General features: G+C 42.4%; 1 protein-coding gene and 1 non-coding gene across 2 annotated transcripts; both read left to right on the forward strand.

The window, feature by feature from the left end:
• Nucleotides 1-1650: 1650 nt before the first annotated feature.
• Nucleotides 1651-16901, forward strand: PDCL (phosducin like). Its single transcript, XM_059073155.2, has 4 exons — nt 1651-1842; nt 3800-3976; nt 12012-12193; nt 14395-16901. The coding sequence occupies exons 2-4, from the start codon at nt 3805-3807 to the stop codon at nt 14944-14946; spliced, it is 906 nt and encodes a 301-aa protein (XP_058929138.1). The 5' UTR covers nt 1651-1842; nt 3800-3804; the 3' UTR covers nt 14947-16901.
• LOC131762043 (small nucleolar RNA SNORA62/SNORA6 family) lies at nt 2629-2778 on the forward strand. Its single transcript, XR_009337131.1, has one exon. It is a non-coding gene; the product is annotated as a small nucleolar RNA SNORA62/SNORA6 family (small nucleolar RNA).
• Nucleotides 16902-20600: the final 3699 nt, after the last annotated feature.

The raw sequence follows: 20600 nt of genomic DNA on the forward strand, positions 1-20600 counted from the left end.
ACAATACATTCATGTAAGTATATCTATAGGATAAACTTCCAGGAGTGGAATTGCTGGGTTAAAGGCATATGATTTTGCAATACTGATAGATATTTCTCAATTACCATCCATAAGAGTTGTATCAACTTATACATTTTCACCAGCCATGTATTCCCCACAGTCTCACTGTTACCAAACTTCTTTTTTAAAACAATCTGAACAGTGGAAAATGGTATCTGAGGATTTTCTTTTAGAAATGAAAACTAGGAAAATTTTAGAAAGAAAATAGAAAGTATTAGAAAGAAAGCCTGAATATGCAGGGGAGAGCGAGAGGAGGTAACTGCAGGAGCAGACTTCCTTACTAGGCTGGAGGAACGGGATCTGCTGCACTGGTGATTCATTTAACAGGTACAGATGCAGGGGGTTGTACTTTTGAAGGTGCAAGTGTCTTTTGATTGCTTCTATTTTTCATGTGAAATAAGAATCGCGGTCGTAAGGTAGGAGAGGAGAGGGGAGAGGGTGTTGAACATCTGAGAGAAGAGATGTGAACTGCTTCTCATAGACAGTCCGGGAGTAGCCTGCCCAGGGCAACTACATTGTTGAGCAGCTCTGAGGGCCCCCATGAGGATTGCAGCCTTAAATTTAAAGTGAATTTTGAAGGAAAAGGAGCACCATGCATGAGGAAGACCCCTGCTTCAGGGAGATGTGAGTAAAAACAAAAAAGCAAAGCAGTCATCTAGTATTCATTTAACAAATATTTAGGGGGACTCTCCTACACTGAGGCACTGTTGCCGGCTCCTGGCTTGTCACTTAACAGCAGATCACAAGCATATTCAAGTTGGCTGTTCACACAAATCTGATTATTCATTATGCAAACAAAAAATATAAAAAGTTACCATAGGATATCTTTATATGAATTGTTCTTAACTTTGGGGATGGGGGTTCTGACTCTTGGTAACCTGAACAGCTTCTCAGAAAAATATGCACATATACAAATTTGCAGACAATTGCAGGTGGTGTAGAACCACAAATTAAGAATCTCTCAAACTTTAGGGAAATAAAACTTACCTATTTTAAAGGGTGTATTGTTTTAGTATATTTCGAATGATTCAATTTACACAAAGCTTTGGACATCTCAATAAGGGGTTAGAATTTGAAATTATTTTAGGTTTCCAAAAAGTTGCAAAAATAGTATGTTCTTCACCCAGAATCCCCTAAAGTTAACATCTTACATAACCGTAGTACAATTATCAAAACTATTGATACAATAATATTATTACTTGATACACCTTGTTCAAATTTCGTCAGTTGTCCCATTCACGTCCTTCTGTTCCAGGGTCCAATCCAGGATTTTACTTTGCGTTTAGTTGTCCTGGACTTGGCTTTTTTTTTTTCCTTCTTTTTTTAATCCAAAAGGGCTATGTGTTTCTTGGGCAAATTAATGTCCGAGTCTGTCTTCTGTCTTAATAGACGTGATGTGATTAAGAATCAATAAAAAAAATACATGTAGAATGTTTTCGGAAACTTCAAAGGTAACGAAATTGTTCTTACTGCTCAAAGCTGGGCACATCTAGTGTGGCCTTTCATTCAAATTAAAACAAAAATAAAAATAGAAGCGTATTATTATTGTCGAGATGTTTGTCCCCAAGTAGGACCCGTAGCTTCTCCCTTGGCCGCCAGGATACGCTCCCTCTAATTGGGCAGCGTGTACCCGCGCTGACGCAGGAAGGCCGCCTCATTGGTCCGCGCAGTCGGGACTCAGGCGGCTTTTCTCTTAGTGCTCAAGGCGCCGACCCGTTTCTCTTTCTCCAGCCGAACGCTCCCTTCCTTCCGAAGTGCCAGCCTGAAGGGATCCAGACTGAGGTAGGCCGGGTAGCTGCACTGAGGTCAGCCGGGAAGAAGCGGCGGGCATGGAATACCGGTGGGAGGTGGTGGAATACGGGTGGTCGGCGAGCCTGGATGAGACAGTCTTGTCGGTGCGCCCCCTCGACCCCCACGCTCTCCGTGACTTCCCTGCCCCGTCTCCTCCTCTGGCCCCACCTCCCTCGGGCTCCCCGAGAGCTTCCGCGCCCCTCCACCGCGCTTCCGTTGGCCCCGCCCTCGACCCTCAAAGGTCCTGCCTACTTCGCGAACCCTCCCGCCGGCCCCGCCCTCGACTCCTCCCCCGAAAGGCCCCGTCTCCTCCGGCAGCCCTTCCGCTGGCCCCGCCCTCGACTCCTCCCCCTGAAAGGCCCCGCCTCCCACCAGCCCCTCCGCTGGTCCTGCGCTTGCCGCCTCCTCCTCAGCGGCCCCGCCCTCACCGAGCACACATTCCTCCCCGTCTCTTTCTTCCCACCATTACCGCCTTGGTCCTCTTTAAGTTAGGTTTAGTCCTCCTATTTCTCTCCACTCCCCCGCGCCCGGCCGTGCACCTGCACCTTTTTCTCAACCCTGCCACGTAGGTACCTCTCTCCTCATCTGACTGCCCGGGTCACTGGATTCCCCCACTGATTCAGGCTGCCTCTATATGAGCTTGACAGATTGTTCAGAGGCCTGGTGCTGGGCATTGGAGGTCTCTGTTTGCAAGACCTCCCCGCCCGGTGGGAGAGTCACTTTCTAATGGAGTCAAACAGGCTCGGGGATGCCTTTAATCAAAGATGCATAGTATTGGCTGCACATTGTTAGAGCTTGGAGTTGAGGCCACTGGCCGATGAACTCACAAGTGTAGGTAGTGTGCTACATGAGGGGCAAGTTTTTCGCTAACATCACAAGGGTCTCTGGCCCAATGAGTGGAGTTTGATAGTAATACTTGCTACAACAACAAAAAAAAGCATAGTATTGGGATGCTTAAAGGAAGGGGTGCTGGAGTTACAACCCCAACTTGTGCGATCTGCAAGCAGGCCTGGCAGGGACTAAGCTGTACCTTTATCCCAGAATGTACCAGGCTTCTTCTGATACAGAAGCTTGGCTCTAACCATTGTCCTTTAAACACTGGGGAATGATTAAAATCTTGTCATGGGCCCGTCTTTTAACCAAAGTTATTAGGGCTTCAGAGCCCATCCATCCTAACCCTCGCTGTGCTGATTGGGAGGTAGAAGGCAAGAGACAGATGAATGATTGGCTTAGGCAAACAGTGAGTCAGCATCCCATTCTTTTTTTTTTTTTTTTTTTTTTTGCGGTACCACTGCTGTGACCTCTCCCGTTGCGGAGCACAGGCTCCGGTCGCGCAGGCCCAGCGGCCACGGCCCACGGGCCCAGCCGCTCTGCGGCACGCGGGATCCTCCTGCACCGGGGCACGAACCCGTGTCCCCTGCATCGGCAGGCGGACTCTCAACCACTGCACCACCAGGGAAGCCCAGCATCCCATTCTTGATGCTGCTTTTTGGAGTTTCTCCTGAGGATTCTTACCCAATTTTTCAATTACCAGCTGTCTTATTTGGTAGGTAAACCAAAGAGTTTGTGTAGGTAAAACCTTCAGTCAGTCAGTAGTTTCCTCCAAGCCACCACCCTACTTCAGTGTATACTATTCAGAAGACAGTGACTCACGCCTTCAGTCTCTTGGAGTCAGGAATCCCTGGGGTCTGAGCACAGCTCCACCATTTGCTGTAAAGGTTGGCAGAGAAATTTTATCTGAGCCTCAATTTTACCTTCTACAGAAAGAGCATGATAAACCCTATCATGCATGGTCATGGTATGGATTTGCTGAGATCCTGCTTATGAAAACAGTCACTCTTACGGTCCTGTACATAATAGGATCTGAGCACAGGTGAGCCCTAACTCTTCAGATTCATGTCTGTCTGATTCAAGCCAGCAAAGAGCCTGCTATGTCACCCTCTCCCAGGCACCATGACGACCCTGGATGATAAGTTGCTGGGGGAGAAGCTGCAGTACTACTACAGCAGCAGCGAGGATGAGGACAGTGACCACGAGGACAAGGACAGAGGCAGGGGTGCCCTGGCTGGCAGTTCCATGCCTGCAGATGCTGAGTTGGCAGGCGAAGGCATCTCAGTTAACACAGGTACTGGAAATCCCTGTGCTCTGGGAACAGGTTTAAAAAATGTCCATTAAATATGTATCAAAAGTCTAGTGATCACTTCTTTTTTTTCAAACTAAAATTTTTTTTTAATTTTTTAAATTTTATTTTATTTATTTTTATACAGTAGGTTCTTATTAGTCATCAATTGTATACACATCAGTGTATACATGTCAATCCCAATTGCCCAATTCATCACACCACCATCCCCACCTGCTGCAGCTTTCCCTGCTGGTGTCCATACGTTTGTTCTCTACATCTGTGTCTCAACTTCTGCCCTGCAAACCAATTCATCTATACCATTTTTCTAGGTTCTACATACATGCGTTAATATACGATATTTGTTTTTCTCTTTCTGACTTACTTCACTCTGTATGACAGTCTCTAGATCCATCCATGTCTCCACAAATGACCCAATTTTGTTCCTTTTTATGGCTGAGTAATATTCCATTGTATATATGTACCACATCTTCTTTATCCATTCATCTGTTGGTGGGCATTAAGGTTGCTTCCATGACCTGGATATTGTAAATAGTGCTGCAGTGAACATTGGGGTGCATGTGTCTTTTTGAATTATGGTTTTCTCTGGGTATATGCCCAGTAGTGGGATTGCTGGGTCATATGGTAATTCTATTCGTAGTTTTTTAAGGAACCTCCATACTGTTCTCCATAGTGGCTGTATCAATTTACATTCCCACCAACAGTGCAAGAGGGTTCCCTTTTCTCCACACTCTCTCCAGCATTTGTTGTTTGTAGATTTTCTGATGAGGCCCATTCTAACTGGTATAAGGTGGTACCTCATAGTAGTTTTGACTTGCATTTCTCTAATAATTAATGATATTGAGCAGCTTTTCATGTGCTTCTTGGCCATCTGTATGTCTTCTTTGGAGAAATGTCTGTGTCTTCTGCCCATTTTTGGATTGGGTTGTTTGTCTCTTTAATATTGAGCTGCATGAGCTGTTTATATATTTTGGAGATTAATCCTTTGTCCGTTGATTTGTTTGCAAATATTTTCTCCCATTCTGAGGGTTCTCTTTTCGTCTTGTTTATGGTTTCCTTTGCTGTGCAAAAGCTTTTAAGTTTCATTAGGTCCCAACTGTTTATTTTTGTTTTTATTTCCATTACTCTAGGAGATGGATCAAAAAATATCTTGCTGTGATTTATGTCAAAGACTGTTCTTCTGTGTTTTACTCTAAGAGTTTTATAGTGTCCGGTCTTACATTTAGGTCTCTAATCCATTTGGAGTTTATTTTTGTGTATAGTGTTAGGGAGTGTTCTAATTTCATTCTTTTACATGTAGCTGTCCAGTTTTCCCAGCCCCACTTATGGAAGAGACTGTCTTTTCTCCATTGTATATCCTTGCCTCCTTTGTCATAGATTAGTTGACCATAGGTGCTTGGGTTCATCTCTGGGCTTTCTATCTTGTTCCATTGATCTATATTTCTGTTTTTGTGCCAGTACCATGTTGTCTTGATTACTGTAGCTTTGTAGTATAGTCTGAAGTCAGGGAGTCTGATTCCTCCAGCTCTGTCTTTTTCCCTCAAGACTGCTTTGGCTATTCGGCGTCTTTTGTGTCTCCATACAAATTTTAAGATTTTTTGTTCTAGTTCTGTAAAAAATGCCACTGGTAATTTGATAGGGATTGATTTGAATCTGTATATTGCTTTGGGTAGTATAGTCATTTGCACAATATTGATTCTTCCAATCCAAGAACATAGTATATCTCTCCATCTGTTGGTATCATCTTTAATTTCTTTCATCAGTGTCTTATAGTTTTCTACATACAGGTCTTTTGTCTCCCTAGGTAGGTTTATTCCTAGGTATTTTATTCTTTTTGTTGCAGTGGTGAATGGGAGTGTTTCCTTAATTTCTCTTTCAGATTTTTCATCATTAGTGTATAGGAATGCAAGAAATTTCTGTGCATTAATTTTGTATCCTGCAACTTCACCAAATTCATTGATTAGCTCTAGCAGTTTTCTGGTGGCATTTTTAGGATTCTCTCTATATAGTATCATGTCATCTGCAAACAGTGACAGTTTTACTTCTTCTTTTCCAATTTGTATTCCTTTTATTTCTTTTTCTTCTCTGATTGCCACAGCTAGGACTTCCAAAACTATGTTGAATAATAGTGGTGAGAGTGGACATCCTTGTCTTGTTCCTGATCTTAGAGGAAATGTTTTCAGTTTTTCACCATTGAGAATGATGTTTGCTTTGGGTTTGTCATATATGGGCTTTATTATGTTTAGGTAGGTTCCCTCTGTGCCCACTTTCTGGAGAGTTTTTAACATAAATGGGTGCTGAATTTTGTCAAAATCTTTTTCTGCATCTATTGAGATGATCATATGGTTTTTATTCTTCAGTTTGTTAATATGGTGTATCACATTGATTGATTTGCGTATATTGAAGAATCCTTGCATGCCTGGGATAAACCCCTCTTGATCATGGTGTATGATCCTTTGAATGTGTTGTTGGATTCGGTTTGCTAGTTTTTTTTGTTTTTGTTTTTGGTTTTTTTGGTATGCGGGCCTCTCACTGTTGTGGCCTCTCCCTTTGTGGAGTGCAGGCTCTGGACGCGCAGGCTCAGTGGCCATGGCTCATGGGCCCAGCCGCTCCATGGCATGTGGGATCTTCCCGGACCGGGGCACGAACCCATGTCCCCTGCATCAGCATGCGGATTCTCAACCACTGTGCCACCAGGGAAGCCCTGTTTGCTAGTATTTTGTTGAGTATTTTTGCATCTATATTCATCAGTCATATTGGTCTGTAATTTTCTTTTTTTGTAGTATCTTTGTCTGTTTTGGGTGTCAGGGTGATGGTGGCCTCATAGAATGAGGTTGGGAGTGTTCCTTCCTCTGTAAGTTTTTGGAAGAGTTTGAGAAGGATGGGTGTTAGCGCTTCTCTAAATGTTTGATAGAATTCACCTGTGAAGGAGTTTGAGAAAGATGGGTGTTAGCTCGTCTCTAAATGTTTGATAGAATTCACCTGTGAAGCCATCTGGTCCTGGGCTTTTGTTTGTTGGAAGATTTAAAATCACAGTTTCAATTTCATTACTTGTGATTGGTCTGTTCATATTTTCTATTTCTTCCTGGTTGAGTCTTGGAAGGTTATACCTTTCTAAGAGTTTGTCCATTTCTTCCAGGTTGTCCATTTTATTGGCATAGAGTTGCTTGTAGTAGTCTCTTAGGATGCTTTGTATTTCTCCAGTGTCTGTTGTAACTTCTCCTTTTGCATTTTGAATTTTATTAATTTGAGTCCTCTCCCTCTTTTTCTTGATGAGTCTGGCTAACGGTTTATCATTTTTGTTTATCTTCTCAAAGAACCAGCTTTTAGTTTTATTGATCTTTGCAATTGTTTTCTTTGTTTCTATTACATTTATTTTTGATTTGATCTTTATGATTTCTTTCCTTCTGCTAACTTTGGGTTTTGTTTGTTCTTCTTTCTCTAGTTCCTTTAGGTGTAAGGTTAGATTGTTTATTTGAGATTTTTCTTGTTTCTTGAGGTAGGCTTGTGTAACTATAAACTTCCCTCTTAGAACTGCTTTTGCTGCATCCCATACGTTTTGGATCATCATGTTTTCATTGTCATTTGTCTCTAGGTATTTTTTAATTTCCTCTTTGATTTCTTCAGTGATCTCTTCGTTAGTTAGTTATGTATTGTTTAGCCTCCGTGTGTTTGTGTTTTTTACATTTTTTCCCTGTAATTCATTTTTAATCTTATAGGGTTGTGGTCAGAAAAGATGCTTGATATGATTTCAGTTTTCTTAAGTTTACTGAGGCTTGATTTGTGACCCAAGATGTGATCTATCCTGGAGAATGTTCTGTGCGCACTTGAGAAGAAAGTGTAATCTGCTGTTTTGGGATGGTATGTCCTATAAATATCAATTAAATCTGTCTGGTCTATTGTGTCATTTAAAGCTTCTGATTCCTTATTTATTTTCATTTTGGATGATCTGTCCATTGGTGTAAGTGAGGTGTTAAAGTCCCCCACTATTACTGTGTTACTGTTGATTTCCTCTTTTATAGCTGTTAGCAGTTGCCTTATGTATTGAGGTGCTCCTATGTTGGGTGTATATATATTTATAATTGTTATATCTTCTTCTTGGATTGATCCCTTGATCATTATGTAGTGTCCTTCCTTGTCTCTTGTAACATTCTTTATTTTAAAGTCTATTTTATCTGATATGAGTATTGATACTCCAGCTTTCTCTTGATTTCCATTTGCATGGAATATCTTTTTCCATCCTCTCACTTTCATTCTGTATGTGTCCCTAGGTCTGAAGTGGGTCTCTTTTAGACAGCATTTAGATGGGTCTTGTTTTTGTATCCATTCAGCAAGCCCGTGTCTTTTGGTTGGAGTACTTAATCCATTCACGTTTAAGGTAATTACCAATATGTATGTTCCTATGACCATTTTCTTAATTGTTTTGGGGGTTTTTTTGGTAGATCCTTTTCTTGTCTTGTGTTTCCCACTTAGAGAAGTTCCTTTAGCATTTGTTGTAGAGCTGGTTTGGTGGTGCTGAATTCTCTTACCTTTTGCTTGTCTGTAAAGCTTTTGATTTCTCCATCGAATCTGAATGAGATCCTTGCTGGGTAGAGTAATCTTGGTTGTAGGTTCTTCCCTTTCATCACTTTAAGTATATCATGCCATTCCCTTCTGGCTTGTAGACCTTCTGCTGAAAGATTAGCTGTTAACCTTATGGGAGTTCCCTTCTATGTTATTTGTCGTTTTTACCTTGCTGCTTTCAATAATTTTTCTTTGTCTTTAATTTTTGCCAATTTGATTAATATGTGTCTCAGCATGTTTTTCCTTGGGTTTATCCTGTATGGGACTCTCTGTGCTTCCTGGACTTGGGTGGCTATTTCCTTTCCCATGTTAGGGTAGTTTTCAACTATAATCTCTTCAAATATTTTCTCTGGTCCTTTCTCTCTCTCTTCTCCTTCTTGGACCCCTATAATGGGAATGTTGTTGTGTTTAATGTTGTCCCAGAGGTCTCTTAAGCTGTCTTCATTTCTTTTCATTCTTTTTTCTTTATTCTCTTCCTCAGCAGTGAATTACCATTCTGTCTTCAAGCCACTTATCCATTCTTCTGCCTGTTATTCTGCTATTGATTCCTTCTAGTGTAGTTTTCATTTGAGTTATTATATTGTTCATCTCTGTGCATTTGTTCTTTAATTCTTCTAGGTCTTTGTTAAACATTTTTTACATTTTCTTGATCTTTGCCTCCAATCTTTTTCCGAGGTCCTGCATCACCTTCACTATCATTATTCTGAATTCTTTTTCTGGAAGGTTGCCTATCTCCACTTCATTTAGTTGTTTTTCTGGGGGTTTATTTTGTTCCTTTATCTGGTACATAGCCTTCTGCCTTTTCATCTTGTTTATCTTTCTATGAATGTAGTTTTTGTTCCACAGGCTGCAGGACTGTAGTTCTTCTTGCTTCTGCTGTCTGCCCTCTGGTGCATGAGGCTATTTAAGAGGCTTGTGTAAGTTTCCTGATGGGAGGGACTGGTGGTGGGTCGTGATCACTTCTAATTCCAGCCCCACGTCCAGAGATAACCTAATGTTACCATTTCACTGTGCGTGGTTCTAGCCATGTCACTGCACAATACGAATATGTATGCATAGCAACATGCTGATGATTAAAACAGACTTGCCTGCATTTGAATCCAGCTTCTCAAATTGATAGGTGTTTGATATCACCTAAATCATGGGTATGAGTATATTGGTAGTATGAATTCCGAGAAATGGCATATTTACACTTTTACATTTTATTATTTCCAAGTTGCTGTCAGTTGAGTTGCTGCTGGTTTATAGTTTAAGCAGGAGTGTGATATTTCCCCATATATGTGACCTTCTACTATGTTATCAGACTTTTTGATCGTTACCATCCTCATGGATGGCAAATGGCAACTCACCGTAGTTTTATTTTCTATCTTTTTAGGAGTGATGTTGAGCCTCTTTTCGTAATTTTAAGGGTTGTATTCATATCCTTTGCTCATTTTTGAAATTGGGTAGTTGGTCTTTTTCTTCTGAGGGAGCTATATATTAAGGAAATTAATCTGTGGTGTGAGTTACAAATATTTCTACCAGTTTATTGTTTGACTCTTGGCTTTTGTTCTTATCCTGGCAGAAAGTTTTTTTAATTGTTATGTGCTTGAAAGCATTATTTTATAGTTTCTTAGTTTTATTTCTTATGTAAAAGGCCTTTCTTCACTCTAGGATTATAAAAAGACAGTCCCATGCCTTTTTTTATTTAGTATTTTTATGATTTTTTTTTTAACACAATGATTTATCTGGAATTCATTTTGGTGCAAGGTATATGGTAGGACTCCAACTTAATTTTTTTTGGACTGCTGCCCAGTTGTTTCAGCATCATTTATTGAATAAACCATCTTTTCTCCATTGTTTTGAAATGTCAGTTTTATTACATACTGAATTTCTGCTTATATTTGCGTCTTTAGCCGTACTTTGTAGTGTCTTCCACTGATTGTCTTTTACTGCTATATCACACTGTGGTTTTTTGTTTTCGTTTTTTTTTTTTTTTGCAGTACGCGGGCCTCTCACTGTTGAGGCCTCTCCCGCTGCGGAGCACAGGCTCTGGACACGCAGGCCCAGCGGCCATGGCTCATGGGCCCAGCCGCTCCGCAGCATGTGGGATCCTCCCGGACCGGGGCACGAACCCGTGTCCCCTGCATCGGCAGGCGGACCCTCAACCACTGCGCCACCAAGGAAGCCCCTATCACACTGTTTTCAAGTATCATGTTATAATATGTTTTAGTATCTAGTAGGTCTGGTCCCCCCCCCGTACAATACCCTTCTATTTTTATTATTATTTTCTTAACTTTTGCTTTCTTATTTTTCCACTGCAAATTCAGGAGCAGGCACATGTGTGTAATCACATACTTTCATCAGAAACGCGTTAAATATATGGATTAATTTGGGGATAATTGGTACCCTTGTGCTGTTGCATCTTCCTAGCCAGGAATATGGCATTGCTCCATTTATTCAGGTCTTTTGTAGTGTTTGTTGGCAGCATTTTAAAGTTTTCTTTATACAGATGTTTATATTTTTGTCTGTGGTGGCAGATGACCTCCTAGTCTCAGTGGCTCGTGACAGCAAAGGTTTATTTCTCAGTCACGTTACATGCTGCCTGTTGTGGTCAGCAGCTGCCCCGCTTCTGCTTTGTATGTCCTATCATCCAGGAGCTAGGCTGAAGGAGCAGCCCCTGTCTGGGACATGCTGTTCTCATGACCAAGAATAGAGAGCAAGAGAGGGCTGTTGGAAACATGTAGTGACTCGTTGTGTTTTTGCTCAGAATCCATTGGCCACAGCAAGTCACATGGGCAAGCCCCATATCAGTGGGCTGGGGATAAATGTTCTCATCCCACAGGAGGTATTGCAAGTCATGTGGTAAGGGGCAGAGCTATATAGCATGGGCACAGGGGGGTTTGGGGGTAGCTTGACTAACAGAACAACCTGCCACAATCTTGTTAAAAAAGTCAGATAATACAGAAGCGTAATAAGAAAAAAGTAAAAGTTCTCTCTCACCAGTCCCCTTAGATTTCACTGCCTAGAGACAACCACCGTTAACAGTTTACCTATTTATCTGTGGACATACAAATGTACATGCACATATACAAATATCTGTAAATATTTATACATGGACATATAGTTCTTTTTCTAAAAATTGAAGGATCATACCATGATACTGTTCTGCATTTTGCTTTTTTTTTTTTTTTATCTAATAGTTTGGACACTTTTCATGGCAGGGAACATATAGCTGCCTCATTCTTTCTAAGAGTCACTTTGTTTTCCTTTGAGTAGATGAATCTGAATTTATTTCACGCATCTCCTAACATTGGGCCTTCGCGTGGCCCTTTAATTTGCAAACCAGCTGCCTTGGACATGGTTGGGTGTAGACCACGCTGCCCTGTGGTGTCGATGGAGCCAGCTTTAAACAGATGTGCGCTGGCCCATAATCCCTCACTCGTCCTTGGTCACCTCCACATGCACCCCACCTCAGGTCCAAAAGGCGTGATCAACGACTGGCGCCGCTTCAAACAGCTGGAGACGGAGCAGCGGGAGGAGCAGTGCCGGGAGATGGAGAAGCTGATCAAGAAGCTGTCCGTGAGCTGCAGGTCCCATCTGGACGAAGAGGAGGAGCAGCGGAGGCAGAAGGAGCTCCAGGAGAAGATCAGTGGGAAGGTAATTAGAAGCGCCCAGGCCTTTCTCAAAGGCTGCCCTGGCTGCTGGGGTTAGTGATTCAAGAGGCGGAGGGGTTTGATCTGCCCTCCAAGAAGCGGTGCAGGGCTTCCCAGGTGGTGCAGCGGTTAAGAATCCGCCTGCCAATGCAGGGGACACGGGTTCGAGCCCTGGTCCGGGAAGATCCCACATGCCGTGGAGCAGCTAAGCCCGTGCACCACAACTACTGAGCCCATGGGCCACAACTGCTGAAGCCCTCGCGCCTAGAGCCCGTGTTCTGCAACAAGAGAAGCCACCGCAATCAGAAGCCCACGCACCGCAGTGAAGAGTAGCCCCCACTCACTGCAACTAGAGAAAGCTGTGCAGCAATGAAGACTCAATGCAGCCAAAAATAAATAAATAAATAAATTACATAAATTTTAAAAAGATATTAAGAAGCGGTGCAGTGCAGGAGAAAGTATAGTCATGTCATAGCTTGGCCACGCCTGGTTTTGAATCTCAGCTGTGCCACTAGTAACTGTGGGGATGTCTCTTCCACTCTGACTCTGGTTTGTCATTGGTTAAATGAGATCAGTCTCTCGATACAGTGCCCATCACAGGCCTGTTGAAAGTGCTCAGGAAATGTGAGTTTCCTGTCCTTTCTCGAGGTCTTACCTTGAGCCAGAAATTAACCTCTGAGATTGGGAGATATTATCCCCATTTTACAGATGGTGAAACCAAAGCTGAGAGGTGGGAGGGGACTTGCTCAGGGCAGTGCAATTAAGAAATGCTAATAGGAACTAAGATTCTAACCCAGATTTTCCTGTTCTTTCCATGATGTTGTTCTGTTTCACCTGAAGCCTATTCATGAGAATTTATTTTAGTGAAGCAACACAGTAGAAGCAGGCAGACACTGTGGAAGATATTTGGAACTAGGTCCCTGACTCTCTCTTACCTTCCCAAAGCGTTCTTCAAAAGGATCCTTTATTCCCCACCGTGCTCTCTGACCACGGATGGATGTCTAGAAGTACCTGAAATCATTTGGCTGTGGCCCAAAGCAGCTCTTGGCTGGAAATACCCGCCGGGGTCGGGGAGCAGACAAGAGGATTAAGTGAGGAGTTTGCCTTGACCAGGAGGATGATTTCAGGGCATTAGACTCAAGCAAGACCATCACAGGTCAGAAAGAACCGCTCTGGTGGGGGAGCAGTGAGAGGGGAAGAAGAACGGCGCTGGCTGTGATGCAGTAACAACATGTGTCCTGATCTGGTGTGGCCTCCCAGTCGCCACTCTCTCATCTGTGCCAGGGTGGGCAGAGCTGGGCTTCATCACAGGAACAGGGATGTCTTGCTGCACCAGGGCAGGAGAGGGAGAATGCTTCTGTAATGGAAGCTGGCCTCAGGACGACATGCCCACGGCTCACAGTGCTTCCTTGTGCTGCGGTGGAGACCAGACAGCCACACAGCACATGATCACATGTGGCAGTCCTGCTGGGTTGTTGCAGCGAGACAGAACGGGAAACTGCCTGAATGACAGAAGTAGGGGAGTGGCTAAGCAAAATAGGCCACATTATGTATAATTTTATAAAACATGTTTGGAAGCATGAGGAATAATTTATGATATAATAGTGCTAAGTGGCAAAAGCAGGCTATAGCTTAATTCGTGCACCCACAGCTGCTGTTATAAAAGCAGAAATGGTTTTAGCATGTGACTGGTAATAAAAAGAAGAATAGATTTTTAGAATGTGTGTGGCTATATGTTTTGGCGTGGGGGGCAAGGAGGGTGGTGCAGGGCAGGGATTATGAGTGTTCAGGTTCCTTAATGTCCTGTTGTCTTTTCAACAAAAACAAAACAGTGGATAAAATAATTAATCCATTGTCAGGACTGACAAAAAGACAAAAGCTCGCGAAGTGATGTTATCTGATGCTGCCTGTCTGGATGGAGAGGCGCTATGACACAGTAGTTGAAAGCCTGGGTTTTTAAAAAACATCTAGTTTGAATCCTGGTCTTACACTTGCTACCTATGTGAACTTATACAGATAATCTCAAGCCTCAGAACCTCATTTGTAAAGTGGGGGTAAAAAAAGTCCCTTCCCGATGGGGTTGTCAGAAGATTTCAGTGAGGTATAGCGCATCTGGAGTATTAGTGTGGTGCCTCGTACATCTTGTGTCACCCATGTCACGGTTGGGTTTATGTTTCTCATGCTCACTTGCTGGTCCTCCCGCAGATGACTCTGAAGGACTTTGCCAGGATGAATGAGGACCAAGATGACGAGGAGTTCCTGCAGCAGTACCGGAAGCAGAGGATGGAAGAGATGCGGCAGCAGCTCCACCAGGGGCCCCAGTTCAAGCAAGTTTTTGAAATCCCCAGTGGAGAAGGGTTTCTGGACATGATTGACAAAGAGCAGAAGAGCACCCTCATCATGGTCCATATTTACGAGGACGGCATCCCGGGGACCGAAGCCATGAACGGTTGCATGATCTGCCTGGCTGCGGAGTACCCAGCCGTCAAGTTCTGCCGGGTGAAGAGCTCGGTGATCGGGGCCAGCAGTCGCTTCACCAGGAACGCCCTTCCCGCCCTGCTCATCTACAAGGGGGGCGAGCTGATTGGCAACTTTGTCCGTGTCACTGACCAGCTGGGGGAAGATTTCTTTGCGGTGGACCTTGAAGCTTTCCTCCAGGAGTTCGGGTTGCTCCCAGAAAAGGAAGTCTTGTTGCTAACCTCCGTGCGTAACTCAGCCACCTGCCACAGCGAGGATAGCGATTTGGAAATAGATTGAATGGCTGGGCTGGTGGCATAAATTTCTCATTGTTTGGGCTGGAAGACACACGTCCATGTGTTTATTTTCGTTCTTTTCTGTGTCTTCTGGCTTTTCTGCTGTTCTTTGTAGTCCCTTTTCTGATATGTCAAGTCAAGAAATTCTTCTATCAAATCAGAATGCTGAATCACCTTGTGGCTATCCATAAAGTGACCTAACATTGTATAAACAGGAAGCCAGGCTTTTGAACTGTTTACTTAAGATTCTCTAGCATGACATCTCTGTTATTGTTTCCAGTCAGTATTTACATAGCATCCTGAAGACAGTGTCCTGGAAATTGTCTTCAGATGATCTCAGAGGTCTCTGCCAGCTCGGGGAATATAATTCTGTAGTTAGTGTGTTATTTGCAACATAAGTAATACATTTCCTTCAGCAAATGATTGTAAATTGTATTTACTTATAATCAGACTCAGAGTCTTAGAAGGCAGTTAAATTTTTTAACCCTAGACCGTATTCTCTCCCAGGGTCTTGTTTAAAGGTTCCAGACCATGTATGTTTGCCCCATCAAGAGCGGGGTGACCTTTGTCGCCAGAGTCGATATCCTGCTCAAGCATTATTAAGTCTACAATAGAGGAAGGATCGAGATGGACTGCCCTCTTGATGCTGAAAGACCAGCTTGGCTTTAAAATTAGAGCTGAGATAGAGCTGGGAAGCGTTTTTAAAGGAAGATCTTTCAATTAAGATACCCCTGCTCATCGTTTTCTCTGTTTCTTTTTTATTTAACAAGGTAATTTTTTTGGTTTCATGTAGCTTTTGTTAAAACTTTTTTGCATATTAGAAAAGTTAATATTCAATAGAATACAGAAAATACAGAAGCAAAAATAAGAAAATTAGAATAATCTCTAATCCTGCCACCTAGGGTAAAACACTATTAATATTTTGGGATATTTCTTTCCAAGGTGTTTTCTTTGTGTACACAGACATTTTGTTTGCTTATTAAACAAAATAGTGGGATCATTCTGAACATACTGTTTTATAGTATGGTCAGCTAATATAGCAAACGTTTTTCCGTGTTATTAAATACTCTTTTACAACTTTTTTTTTTTTGCGGTACGCGGGCCTCTCACTGTCGTGGCCTCTCCCGTTGCGGAGCACAGGCTCCGGACGCGCAGGCTCAGCGGCCATGGCTCACGGGCCCAGCCGCTCTGCAGCATGTGGGATCTTCCCAGACTGGGGCACGAACCCGTGTCCCCTGTGTCGGCAGGCGGACTCTCAACCACTGCGCCACCAGGGAAGCCCCTACAACATTTCAAAGTGGCTATTTATACCGTTGTATAGGTGTGCTGTAATTTGGTGGTTGTCTCTTGAAAACAGCAAAGACTTTTTATTACAAAAGTAATTGATGTTCATTGCAGAAGATGTAACAAAAATTGTTAAGCTAAAAAGATTTAAAAGCCTTGTAATTCCACCAACCAAAAATAATCCCTGTTAATCATATTTACAGGTATCTTTCTGGTCTTCTTTCTGTGTGTTTATAATAATGATTGTCTTTTGAGTTTTTTCCTCATGTTTTTTACTTTAAAATATGTACATTGTAGGGCCAGGGAAAATGTAATCTGTAATTAAATGTTAGCTTTAAAGTTCAGTTTTGCTTTTCCTGGCTATTTAGGAATTGACTAACTGTAGAAGGGTCATGACAGTATCTCCTGTAGTTAATCAACAAAAAGAAAGTGCATGGTTTTTTAATTTAAAAAACTCATTGTAGGAAGTGTGTGGAAAGTATAGAAAATTATTAGAGGCAGAGACAACTGTTGTCAGTGTTTTTATTTTCTTCCAGTTTTTTCAATATTTTTAATACATTGAGAGCCTTTTGAATTTAGTTCTGTGTTTTGTTTAATTTAATATTATATCATAAATGCTTTGATGTTATAAAAATTCTAAAAAAATAATTTTTAACGGCCTGATAATATTCCATCACTTGGATATGCCATACTTTATTTAACCAGACCCTTAATATTGGATATTTAGATTCCTAGCTTTTTGCTAAAACACTTTGTATTTTAGGCTATATTTTGGATCATTCTCTTAGTATAGATTTCTAGAAGAGGAATTATTGGGTAACGGACAGAAACATTTTAAAAGCTTTTACAAGCCATCTACTGGTTCTCATTGGAGATGAAAATATATTGATATTATGCTCTCCCAGAACCTTGACTTCGCCTTTCAAGAGCAGAAATTCTAGGATAAAGTGAACAGACATGGAATGGGGACATCTGAGAGTGTTAAATCTCCAACTCAGGGGTAGTGCAAACAGCACGGGCTTTGGGGTCAGATCAAATACTGTCTGTTTCTCACTGGTGGTGGAGCTTCCGATGAGGCGCACCTAGCCTTCCTGAAACTCAGTTTCCTTGCCTAGGCAATGGGAACAACAGTACTTCATGGGTCGTTCAGTGGTTCTCCATGTGTAGTTCAAGAACAGCAGCATGAGATACACTGGGGAACTTGTTAGAAATGCCAAGTCTCAGGCTTCATCCCAGACCTACTGCATCGGAAATTCTGGGAGTGGCTCGGCACACTTTTCACAAGCCCTCTAAGTGATTCTGAGGCGGGTTCAAGTTTGAGCATCACCAACCTGTGGGTTGAGGTGAGTGACAGCAGCTCTCACAAAACAAGGGCTCACTGCTGTTGGTTTCCTTTTTTATTTGAGTAAGAGAAGGGAGGAGTTAAAAATAGGACAGCGTTGAGATCACTTCTCTTCCTCTTTGTTTATGTGATCCTCCTTTTTGGTCATAGACTTGGGGGAGGGAACAAGAAACTAATATTTGTCTATTACAAACTGTCTCAGTAGTTTTCCAGATTTCACTTTCCTCTGCAATGAAAGTTCCATGAAGGCATGGACTTTATTTTCCTCCATGTGTATGGTATAACTTCTATTCACGCTGGGAATAGGCTGACATTTACAGCTTTGTGGGCAAGATATCTGAACTCCTCCATACCTCAGTTTCCTCATCCGAGGAGTGGAGATGAGTAACATAATTCATGTAAAATACCTAGAACACAGCCTTCAAATAACTGCTGTTTTTATTTTTATTATTTTAAAAAATATTTATTTATTTGGCTGCACTGGGTCTTAGTTGCGGCACACGGGATCTTTAGTTGTGGCATGCGGGATCTATCTAGTTCCCTAACCAGGGATCGAACCTGGGCCCCCTGCATTGGGAGCAGAGAGCCTTAACTGCTGGACCACCAGGGAAGTCCCTTTTCTTTTCTTTTTTTTTGTTTTTTAAGTAAGTGCTGTTTTTATCATCCCCAGTGCCCACAACTGGGCTTGGTGCTTGGTAAGAATTATTGAGTGTTTAATAATGAACATATGGGCTCATTGAAGGCCACATCCTTTCAAGGTAAGAAGTAGTAACTTTTCAAAGATGAAGAAACTAAGACTTAGCAGAGTTAGGTAACTATTCCAAGTTGCATAGCTAGTGGGCAGGGCAAGGTTTAAAATCAGGTCAGTGTAGTTCCAAAATTTGTACTGTTTCCATGATGCCTGCTAGTTCTTGGTGGAGAAAGCACAATGATCAAATGTCAATAAAATGATCAATTAGAAAAAAGGTAGTGGAGAGAACAGGTTGGAGGAGGAAAAACAGGGAGAGAATTTTAATAAGAGAGAAAAAGGAGTAAAGCTGGGTGGAGACCTGGGTCTCCTAGGCTGGCCTGTGTTTCATGTCAGAACCTCTTCCGTCTGGACTGTGGGTGTGACCTGAAATGTACCCCCGAGGCTTCCCCCTTTCCTCCATGACTCCACAAAGGTCCTTCCTCCCAAAGTCCCTTTATACCCCCCGCCCACACTGTCACCCACGTGCGGCTATGGGTGGCAACGATCGGGAGTACAGTGAACATGAACTCTAGCCCTCTCCCTGACCAGCTGTGTGCCCTAGGATAAGTCTCTTCCTCTCCCAGGGCCTCAGTTTCCCCACTTGTAAGATGAGATGTTGCATTAGATGATTTTTTAAGACAAGTGAGCTCTCAACTTTTATGAATCAATGAATTTTAAAGAATCTACTGTTAAAAAAAAAGAATCTACTGTTGCCATCACGCTATCATTCTGTATTGATATTTGGTTTAATTTAATGAAAAATGTAAACCTTTTCCTTAGTTGTGAGATGTGAAAGCCCCGGTGACTTGAATGACCTTTGTCTTCCTTTCCCGTAGGGTGACCCCATCTTCAGCATGTGTGGTTACCTGACTATTTGTTTACACATTAGACTGTGAAGTCTTTGGGGACAGGGAATATGTCTCATCATTTCAAGTCTCTGACCTGAGTTGACAGAAGTGAATGTTTGCTGCTTAAATGGGGAAGATCTCCAAGGCTGGAGTAGGCTGGAATTCACCATAATAAAGAAGACTATCTGTTATATAGCTTTCCCAGACATGTTATATGTTTTTTTCTCCCAGCAGCATTTTTATTTATTTTAGTTTATTTTATCTTTTTTATTAGTTATACATTTTATACATATTAGTGTATATATGTCAAGTGTTATATGTTTTTAATCAGAGGTGTACTACCTATGCTCTCTGAGACCCAGATAACAAATTCAAGTTAATAAGCTCCCAGCCCTGCCAAAGCCTGTGGAAATGCTGGTTATAACCTATACGACCACATGGTAGCAGCAGAGGAGAGGGAACGAATTTCTTGTGTGCGTGTGCTGTTAAATCAGCAGAGCCACAGACTTTGGGACCTGTGGGTGACGTCTAGCACCATATACAAATCATTTTATTTACTTATTTTCTTTCTTTCTTTTGGAGGGCTGCTCCAAGGGCCCGCGGGATCTAAGTTCCCCGACCAGGGACTGAACTTGGCCGTGGCAGTGAAAGCCCAGAATCCTAACCACTCTGCCACCAGGAAGTCCCCAAATCATCTTAGAGAATTTGTTTTTAGGAAAGAGACCCAGAAAGTACCACGTTCACATGCTTTATTAATGAGTAGTAAAAAAAACAATATAGTTTCATGAATAAACATACATACACTTAACTTTCATATTATGCTCAGTTCAGGCTGAGGGAAAGTCTGGCCAGGAAGAGAAGAGGAAAGCAGTGGACACCCACCAGTCCCAAGTCCAGAGTCCCAAGGACCTCAGGTCAGAGCACAGCGCTTGTGTCCAAATCCCAATACCGATGACTTCTTGTCTCTGTCTCCTCTGCTTGTGGTGATGTGTGACCAACATGTATTTTGACTTACTTTGTGCCAGGTCACTGCTCTAAGCACTTGGTATGTATTTTCTTAGATAATTCTTGTAACAACCCCTGAGAGATATTACTCTCATTTCATAGTTAAGCAGTTTGCCCAAGGTCAATCATCTAGTAAATAGTAAAGTCAGGACTTAAACCCAGAACTTGGAGTTCAGGAGTCAGGATCTTAGTACTGTTTGGCAGCCTTTCCTAAGAACAGGTTTTAATAATGTTCACCCAGAAAGACTTCTGGAAAGAGATGAGGGGTGCCTGTCCAATGGTTGGTGTTATGGACTGAATCATGCCCACCCTAAAGCCCTAACCACCCCCCAAATGTGACCGTAGTTGGAGACAGGGGTAATTAAGGTAGAATGAAGTCATAAGGGTGAGGCCCTAATCTGAAATGACTGGTGTCCTTATAGGAAGAGGAAAAGGCACCAGAGCAGGAG

This window comes from Kogia breviceps, chromosome 8, assembly GCF_026419965.1.
Source record: "Kogia breviceps isolate mKogBre1 chromosome 8, mKogBre1 haplotype 1, whole genome shotgun sequence".
In the NCBI taxonomy this organism is placed as follows: domain Eukaryota; kingdom Metazoa; phylum Chordata; class Mammalia; order Artiodactyla; family Physeteridae; genus Kogia; species Kogia breviceps.